This window comes from Pecten maximus, chromosome 8, assembly GCF_902652985.1.
Source record: "Pecten maximus chromosome 8, xPecMax1.1, whole genome shotgun sequence".
Taxonomy (NCBI): domain Eukaryota; kingdom Metazoa; phylum Mollusca; class Bivalvia; order Pectinida; family Pectinidae; genus Pecten; species Pecten maximus.
Genome location: NC_047022.1, coordinates 31,947,713 through 31,957,738, shown reverse-complemented (window position 1 = coordinate 31,957,738; position 10,026 = coordinate 31,947,713). Strand labels below are relative to the sequence as shown.

Genomic DNA, 10,026 nt, shown 5'->3' with positions numbered 1-10,026 from the left:
ATTACAAGCTTTCATTAACACAGACTTCAGGTACTTTCACTTTCATTTCGATAATATGATGCATCGAGGACATTTGGTGTGTAGTTATGTGCTGTGATATGTATGTATATACGCAGATGCAGATGATTTGAATATTCTAGCGTAGTTTTATTTGAACTTTTGCAGTTACAGAGTAACTTGAGACTAGGAAAAACAAATAGATTCTATAACACAAGTGTAGAGTACACATTTTGCATATGATATACACATGTACAATTGCTTTACACATAATTTCTGTAACATATTTGTACATATTTGAATAGAATAAAGATAAAATCTCATTTTTAAAGATGTTATAAATACATAGACTAGTTAGAAATTTCATCTGCAGACAAGATGTGAATTATATATTTATTATTTAACGAAGACATGCTGTAATTCGAATTCTTTCATAACATAAGTTGATTAAAGACTCTTGATTAAAGACTCTTGCTGCATATATTTATACTTACAGTACGTGTACTTATATTAAACACATGGTTTCACTCGTTAAATTACAGTACGTGTACTTATATTAAACACATGGTTTCACTCGTTAAAAGTACATGTATAATTATATAAATTAAGATATAGAAGTTATAATGTAATTTAAAAGTAGAGAGTATAGCATCATTTATATGATATGTAGGTCTGTCGATCAAGTACCTTAATAATACAGATTTAGCTTAGGCAAGTGAGAATTTCCCTTTTGATAGCCGAGCTAGTGGTATTTTTCGATACTCCTTCCTATTACAGTGGTACATATTAATATTTTATAGCTACATGTACATTGTACACAGGTGTTATGTACATTGGTTGTACTTTGTGATGTAGTCATGTACAATGTCAGCTGTTACTGATGTACCATTATAGATATTGGTCACTGATGTACCATGATAGATATTGGTTACTGATGTACCATGATAGATATTGGTTACTGATGTACCATGATAGATATTGGTTACTGATGTACCATTATAGATATTGGTTACTGATGTACCATGATAGATATTGGTTACTGATAACCCATGATAGATATTGGTCACTGATGTACCATTATAGATATTGGTTACTGATGTACCATGATAGATATTTGTTTATAAAGACTAATGAACTAGCAAAACTCTGATTTGATTGTTGAACTTATAATAAGAGTTGTGTTTAACTTTTCAGGTATAAATCAGTTTTTGAGCGAAACCTTGTAACCCTCAACGAGGCCTGCTGGTGACTTGCATACAATATCATATTCTCTTTATGAGCAGAGAGTGAGATGTGAAAAAAACAAAAACAAGCAAAAATGGCAGACACCAAGTTTTTTGTTTGCAAGTGTTTTTATACACACAACTATTTCCTGAAGGAGTACAACATGCATGTTGTTTTTGAGAATGAAGTCCAGTTTTTAACTGATTATAAGATGGTAAGCAGTTGTTTTGCTAATATTTTGTACATTAATGTGTATCCGTCATGACATCTGTACCTAAGAGTTGGGTGTTATTTCCCAACTCAGCTTGGGAGAATTTCTCTAGCTGACGTAGTTCAGTCAGTAGACATGTCAGTCTAGAAGCCAGGTATCCAAGTGTGGCATGCCTACTGTATAATATGTTATTGAGAAACATGGTGAAATAAACCAGGTTTAAAATAGTAATGGACCCATATTATTTCAGTTCACCATATATCTGAGTAGAGTAGGGAAAGTAGGGAGAGATGTGGGTAAATTAGGGAGAGATAGGGGTGAATAAGGGAGAGATGGAGTAAATTCGGGAGAGATGTGAGTAAATTAAATATCATAGCTATGGCCAAATAAACGTTTTACCATTTTTTTCTCTAATTCACCTTTTTTGTACATAGTTTCAGTTAACCTCTCTTCGAACTTCTACATCAAACTTCCACATTGCACATAACAAAATATATATTACAATACATATGTAGGTTCTATACCTTTTATCCTTACTACACAGCAGGTCTGGTTTTCTGAATCACACATTGAAATAGAATTGACACAAATGTAGGCCAAGGGAGATCGGGAAAACATTGACACACATGTAGGCCAAGGGAGATCTGGAAAACATTGACACACATATGTAGGCCAAGGGAGATCCGGGAAACATTGACACGCATGTAGGCCAAGGGAGATCTTGAAAACATTGACACACATGTAGGCCAAGGGAGATCTAGGAACCATTGACACACATGTAGGCCAAAGGAGATCTTGAAAACATTGACACACATGTAGGCCAAGGGAGATCTAGGAACCATTGACACACATGTAGGCCAGGGGAGATCTAGGAAACATTGACACACATGTAGGCCAAGGGAGATTCGGGAAACATTGACACACATGTAGGCCAAGGGAGATTCGGGAAACATTGACACACATGTAGGCCAGGGGAGATCTTGAAAACATTGACACACATGTAGGCCAAGGGAGATCTTGGAAACATTGACACACATGTAGGCCAGGGGAGATTCGGGAAACATTGACACACATGTAGGCCAAGGGAGATCTTGAAAACATTGACACACATGTAGGCCAAGGGAGATCTGGAAAACATTGACACACATGTAGGTCAAGGGAGATCTGGAAAACATTGACACACATGTAGGCCAAGGGAGATCTGGAAAACATTGACACACATGTAGGTCAAGGGAGATCCGGGAAACATTGACACACATGTAGGCCAAGGGAGATCTGGAAAACATTGACACACATATGTAGGCCAAGGGAGATCCGGGAAACATTGACACGCATGTAGGCCAAGGGAGATCTTGAAAACATTGACACACATGTAGGCCAAGGGAGATCTAGGAACCATTGACACACATGTAGGCCAAAGGAGATCTTGAAAACATTGACACACATGTAGGCCAAGGGAGATCTAGGAACCATTGACACACATGTAGGCCAGGGGAGATCTAGGAAACATTGACACACATGTAGGCCAAGGGAGATTCGGGAAACATTGACACACATGTAGGCCAAGGGAGATTCGGGAAACATTGACACACATGTAGGCCAGGGGAGATCTTGAAAACATTGACACACATGTAGGCCAAGGGAGATCTTGGAAACATTGACACACATGTAGGCCAGGGGAGATTCGGGAAACATTGACACACATGTAGGCCAAGGGAGATCTTGAAAACATTGACACACATGTAGGCCAAGGGAGATCTGGAAAACATTGACACACATGTAGGTCAAGGGAGATCTGGAAAACATTGACACACATGTAGGCCAAGGGAGATCTGGAAAACATTGACACACATGTAGGTCAAGGGAGATCCGGGAAACATTGACACACATGTAGGCCAAGGGAGATCTTGAAAACATTGACAAAATGACTGAGGTGTAGCTCTGTTAACCCTGAGACAAGTTTTATTTCCCTGATGGGGAAATAGACGCTTCTTCCTATGGTCTTGACAAGGGAGAAGTTCTCTTTACCTAGAGTAGAGCAACAGACGGAAAAACAGGTGCCCTAAGTTCAATTTTCATTTTGAGAAATAATTACCTCACACTAAAGTATAGAGAAAGTTATCATGATGATAGGCCGTGGGAAGTAACAATGAAGACAAAGAAACAAAAATGAAAAATGAGGCAAACAATATAAAACAAAAATGGGTTTGTAGTTGTAGTTGTTTGTGTCAAAACTTGATTACTGACGATCACTGTTATTACATTGTATCAAGAGACAAACAGCAGTACTGATGTAGGTTTTCAAATGAATTAATTGAAAAACAATCGATTGTGGTATGCAACAAATCTATTTCTATCTATTGCTTATTTTTCAGAAACTGATTCAAAGAGGATGCAATACTAAAGTAAAGATGGATCATGTTTTGAATCAGGTAATAATTTGTTGTAGAGTAGATTATTCTATCAGGTTATTTAAAGTATAACAATTTATGCATATGCCTTGTTACAGACATGTACAGTGTTATGTATATATATATATGTGGGCGCAAAGAACCTGAGGTTCTGTATATGTCCCACTAGCATCCGCCTTCGGCCAACGCTAGCCCCGTACTTTGTATGTTTGGTATTCCCACCTCCCCTACCCACTTTGTATGTTTGGTATTCCCACCTCCCCTACCCACTTTGTATGTTTGGTATTCCCACCTCCCCTACCCACTTTGTATGTTTGGTATTCCCACCTCCCCTACCCACTTTGTATGTTTGGTATTCCCACCTCCCCTACCCACTTTGTATGTTTGGTATTCCCACCTCCCCTACCCACTTTGTATGTTTGGTATTCCCACCTCCCCTACCCACTTTGTATGTTTGGTATTCCCACCTCCCCTACCCACTTTGTATGTTTGGTATTCCCACCTCTCCTACCCACTTTGTATGTTTGGTATTCCCACCTCCCCTACCCACTTTGTATGTTTGGTATTCCCACCTCTCCTACCCACTTTGTATGTTTGGTATTCCCACCTCTCCTACCCACTTTGTATGTTTGGTATTCCCACCTCTCCTATCCCACTTTGTATGTTTGGTATTCCCACCTCTCCTATCCACTTTGTATGTTTGGTATTCCCACCTCCCCTATCCACTTTGTATGTTTGGTATTCCCACCTCCCCTATCCCACTTTGTATGTTTGGTATTCCCACCTCTCCTACCCACTTTGTATGTTTGGTATTCCCACCTCTCCTATCCACTTTGTATGTTTGGTATTCCCACCTCCCCTACCCACTTTGTATGTTTGGTATTCCCACCTCTCCTACCCACTTTGTATGTTTGGTATTCCCACCTCTCCTACCCACTTTGTATGTTTGGTATTCCCACCTCTCCTATCCCACTTTGTATGTTTGGTATTCCCACCTCTCCTATCCCACTTTGTATGTTTGGTATTCCCACCTCCCCTATCCACTTTGTATGTTTGATATTCCCACCTCCCCTATCCACTTTGTATATTTGGTATTCCCACCTCCCGTACCCACTTTTTATATTTGGTATTCCCACCTCCCCTACCCACTTTGTATATTTAGTATTCCCACTTTCCCCGCCCAAGAAGCATATGCCAATTCATTTTAGAGAGGATGACAACATGGTGGCTTTTGCATCCCTCTCCTTTGTCTTGTTAGGAAGTTGGTTCGTTGTTCTGTCCTGAGTGGTCAGAGAATCTAACTTTGATACTTTTACCTTCTGCCTACGGATTTATGTAAAGAACTTGATGATAAAATATCCGTCACAAACAATATCTAATTATAAACTCGTTCCTATTTTAGCTTTTATTAGAGCGAGCGAGAAGGAGGAATCTTGGCAGTGATTATTTGATGAGGAGAGAGACAATTCAGAATCAGTACCATCCTCTTCATCCAGAAATCTATGCTTTAAAGGTATAACAACATGAATGCTCAATCAATTTTACTGTTACAACACAGCCTACATATATAGTCCTACATGATAACAAATCAATCGTTATAAATTAGATAACTTTCAAACGTGCAGAGACCTAATTAAATTATATAATATGGTAACAAGTTCCCTCTGGGATCACTTATTAGTATGCCCTGACTCGGAACCAGGGTCCAGTGGGGCATTTAGTAATAGGATTGTCTCTGTCTGTCCATGCTTCTGTCAATCATTCCATCTTTCCATACACTGACCTTGTCCAGACTCTTTCTCATGTTCTATTTGTCTCTTGAACGTCATACTTTAGGCATGAGTATACTTATGTGTGGTCAATCTGACATACACTTGACATTTTATCTACAAAGAAAAACTCAACCGAGTTCTATTAACTTTGCTACTTGTCACTGGAGCCTTATACTTTATATGAGGGTACAGTATGTGTCAGGAACTAAAAGCAGGTCAATCAGACCTGCATTTTGACCTTTGACATACAATGTATATCCAATGAGGACTGTAACTTGAGAAATGGTCTTGTGCATAATTTGTTCTTTGAAGATTGGTTAATACTTTTTTGTTATTTTAGGAGAGCTACTTTGCTCGAGAGTTTATGGAGTTAATTGAACTTTGTTCACGATACGATGTCACAGCTGATCAGGTGCTAGATGTCATCAATTCTACGGGAGGTAAGACATGACTAGTTTATCATGGATACAACCCCTAACAAGGATTAATAGAATCTATCATGGGTTGACCTGTTCCGTGGACAGGGATATCTCAATCCGAGCGTAAGAGTTTGGCCAGTCAGCACGAGGCTTGTCCAGTCCTTCCTGCCACACTCTTACACGGGGGTTGAGATCGATATCCATGGTCGCGAAGGAAGCTTGGTTTCTTCTCACCTGGGCTGAAGGGCTGGTGAGCTTATGCCATGGAGCAGTGTCCAATAATAATGTCTTTTCCCACCCCTAGGGACCAAGTTTCTTTGATGTTTCTTTGAAACCATGTAAATCCTCATTCTATAATCATACATAGCATTGCTGTGCTACAAAAGATAAACACAATGATCTAAAAATAGGCCAAGGGGTCTTTCCCCATCACATGGGACTTTACACCCCTAGGGAGTCTGGACTTTGTTTCTGGGTTGTATCTTTGAAGAAGTTGAGATCCTCGCCCTATAACCATATATAACATTGTTCGAACATAAACAAAGCTGTTGACGAATTTGAACATAAACATTATTACAGAAAATATAAGATGATAATTAACAGTATTTATTTTTCAGCTGAGTGTGTGTACTCATTTCCTGTTTTCACAGAAGAATTCTGTCAGCTTTTTATGGAAGAACTTGAACACTTTGAAAAGAGTGACTGTCCCAAGGGGAGGCCAAATACAATGAACAAATATGGGGTAGGTGTCATGGATACTGATCGTTTTATGTTGTTAAGGTCACCTGAGCAAAGCTCAGTGACTTTTTCCAATCTGCCTTCGTCCATCTTCGTGTGTCGTCCGTCGGTAGCTTATATTTCACATTTTCGACTTCACCTCAAAAACTTATGAACTATTTTTGGTGAAATTTTTAAGAAACCTTCCTTGGCTAAAGGTCTACCAAAATTGTAAATTATATGGTCCCTACCCCTTAGGGGCCTGTGGGGTGGGGTCAAATTGTCAGATATTTCCAAAAATCTTCTTCTCAAGACCCAGATATGGCAGCATATGGTATACTCTTCATGGATGGAAGGTTCTTGAGGTGCTTTATCATAATTGTAAATTTCATGGCCCCTGGGTGTCACATTCCCTCTGAGGAGGGGGTAAATTTGATGATAGTTTATATAGAAAACACACATATTTTAGCCTCAGTGACATGTTATCAGAGAATGTCAAGGTCAAGGCCTTGTTATGGGGGTCAAAAGAAGGTCAAAATTAAAAATCTCAAATTGGGTAATTTTTTTCTCATATAAAAAAACATGATCCACTGAAACAGAATGTGTAAGTTTTATGATCATGAGATGAATAATGACAGATATATGGCCCAAAATTAAAAAATCATTCAAAATTGCAGATTATAAAAAGGCTTCTGCTCTTTTATCTATACACATGAAGGCTTGATGTTTGGCACATTGGTAGCATGTATGGCTGGCTACAAATGTAATGCTCATCTTTGACCTTGACCTTCATTCAAGGTAATAGGGGTCAAATAGATGAATTTTTTTTTTAAATCCAAATTTTTCAAAATGATTCGTTTGGGTCACATTTTAAAGAACCTACTTTTATGAAGGCGTGTGCAAGGTTTCTAGGTAAAATCATCAAATATGTCGCAGATATGGCACTTTGAAGAATGTTTTCCTGCCAAAATTCAGAATTATCCATGAATTGCAATTCAAATAAATATAATTTTTTTTCATTACTGTGAAACATATACACTTGATAATTAGCATAGCACAAGTTGCTGGCTGCAATAATTATGCCCTGGACCAACAAAGTTCAAGGTCACAGTAATCAAATGACTGGTTAAAGAACAGAAGTGAAGAGAAAACATAAGTATAGCATTTGAATGCGACCATCAGATCGATAACATATATCTTAGATAATTTCCTTGATGTTGATCCCATGTTTTAGGTCAAATACTCTTCATAGATGGAAAGGTCTTAAGGTGATTTATCAAAATTGTCAATTCCATGGGCCATAGGTTTCATGTTTCTCCCTGAAGAGGTGCTAAACTATACTATATTTTATGCAGGGAAGTCACATTTTAATGGAAATGATTCAAATTTTTAGAAAGGGCAAAACTGTAGTACTTTATGTTTAAGAAATGTTTAGAAATACATTATAAGTACATAGATGATGGTTATATGTTTAAGTCTCAGGTGACCGTTAAGGCCCATAGGCATCTTGTTATTGAAGGAAAGTAGTTTTGTTGAAAATAGTCATTGTTCAATCAAATCATTGAAATTCTGTTCTCATAGATATACAGAACATATCTTTTGATATATTATTTCAGTTTTGCAATCTCAGTATCAAGAATATAAAAAATGTATTGAGTAACTTAACTGATTTCTGTAGATAGCAAAACATAAATGAGTAAGATCTTTAATAGATTTTGATCGAAAATTTTAATGTTATCAAAAGTAATCTGGAATGAAATATACTTATTTTGGATAGATAACATTAAAGGTCGACTCCAAATTAAAAAGTTTTGATCGGATTGAAAATAGGTATTCTGTAATAGTAGTGGTTTTACACTCTATATATCAGAGAACAATATTTCTATTTATAAAAGTTAGGAGTCTTACATGTAATAGACATCTGATTGGGTAACATTTGACCATTTGTCCTATTTCAGATACTATTAAATGAACTTGGATTTGATGAAGAATTTCTGAACCCATTAAGACAGAAGTATTTACAAAAAATTGCTTCAATTCTTTTCCCTGACTGGGGCGTGGCTCAGCTCGACTCTCACAAAGCCTTTATTGTACAGTACAAAATGGGAGAGGATCTCGACCTCAATTATCACTATGACAACGCTGAAGTGACGTTAAATGTGTCGCTTGGTAAGACGTACACGGGAGGCTCACTGTACTTTGGCAACCTGAGGACTGTCCCACTGGAAGACACAGAGTGTTCCTGAGTATGAACATAAGGCTGGGATTGGAATTGTTCATCGCGGTCAGCACTACCATGGAGCACTTCCAATTCACACAGGTGAACGGTACAATCTCATTGTCTGGATGAGGTCATCCAAGATCAGGAACAGTTTATGTCCAATGTGTGATCGGGAGACCTGAACTGGTGGAGACGATCGGTTATGGGGATGGATTTACTCAGCCTACTGTCAACTTGTGCTCTCTCATTTAAATAGCAGGATGGTGATCATCAAATAAAGAAAACAATGACACTCTAACTTTGTCTTTAATACCAAAGTTAATGGCACATATCATCGTACATAGCTCTACATATTGTGTTCACAATAGGTGCTTCAAAATGTGTGCGTGTGACATTTGACCTTTCATTGATGACATTGAAATGTTTATGGCTGTATGAATTTTGATGATGAACAATTTCACAGGATATTTGATTTTAGGTTATTGAGTAAAAATTGTACATGTAAATTAAAGTGTGTACATTGTATTTTCAGGCATCTGGTGCTTATTAATTTACAAAAAAAAAACAATGGTCTTGTTATAATCACAGATTATTTGTCAAAATAACAAAATATTGACAAATCAAAGTGTCATGTTGTTATTAATGATAGAAATATTGATGTGGTTTTGTCTATTAAAGTGATAACTAGTATTCAGTGTTGGACAGTAATGAGTAATACTGTAGACATAGAGATTCTGTATTGGTTAAGCTAGCATGTGTAAACAAGCAGATTTAATTGAATTGCTTTCATAATACCAAAATAGTTATGAATCAAGTTGGTTTTGAGACCAACTCAGAATCAACTAACTGCATTGCCTTTCATACCAATTGTTTCTAGAGCAATTCAATTATAACTCAATAAGACCACAAAGGTTATCGCATTTAAGTATAAGTTTGGTTATACAGTTTGTTGCCTGTATGAGATGTTACCTGTATGGTGATGCTACTCGTACAAAAGTATGTGAATTTTGTTTAACAATTTCTTCAATTTGCCTCAGACATTGGCAACAACGTA

The 10,026-nt window shown here is 37.5% G+C and overlaps 1 protein-coding gene across 1 annotated transcript; it reads left to right on the top strand.

The window, feature by feature from the left end:
* Window positions 1-45: 45 nt before the first annotated feature.
* Window positions 46-9,662, top strand: LOC117333208 (2-oxoglutarate and iron-dependent oxygenase domain-containing protein 2-like). The gene is given in 9 exon segments (XM_033892383.1): window positions 46-76; window positions 1,192-1,435; window positions 3,808-3,864; window positions 5,246-5,356; window positions 5,956-6,055; window positions 6,652-6,776; window positions 8,710-8,987; window positions 8,989-9,148; window positions 9,150-9,662. Coding segments are annotated over 8 exon segments (1,026 nt in total). The 5' UTR covers window positions 46-76; window positions 1,192-1,315; the 3' UTR covers window positions 9,225-9,662.
* The last annotated feature ends 364 nt before the right edge of the window (window positions 9,663-10,026 follow it).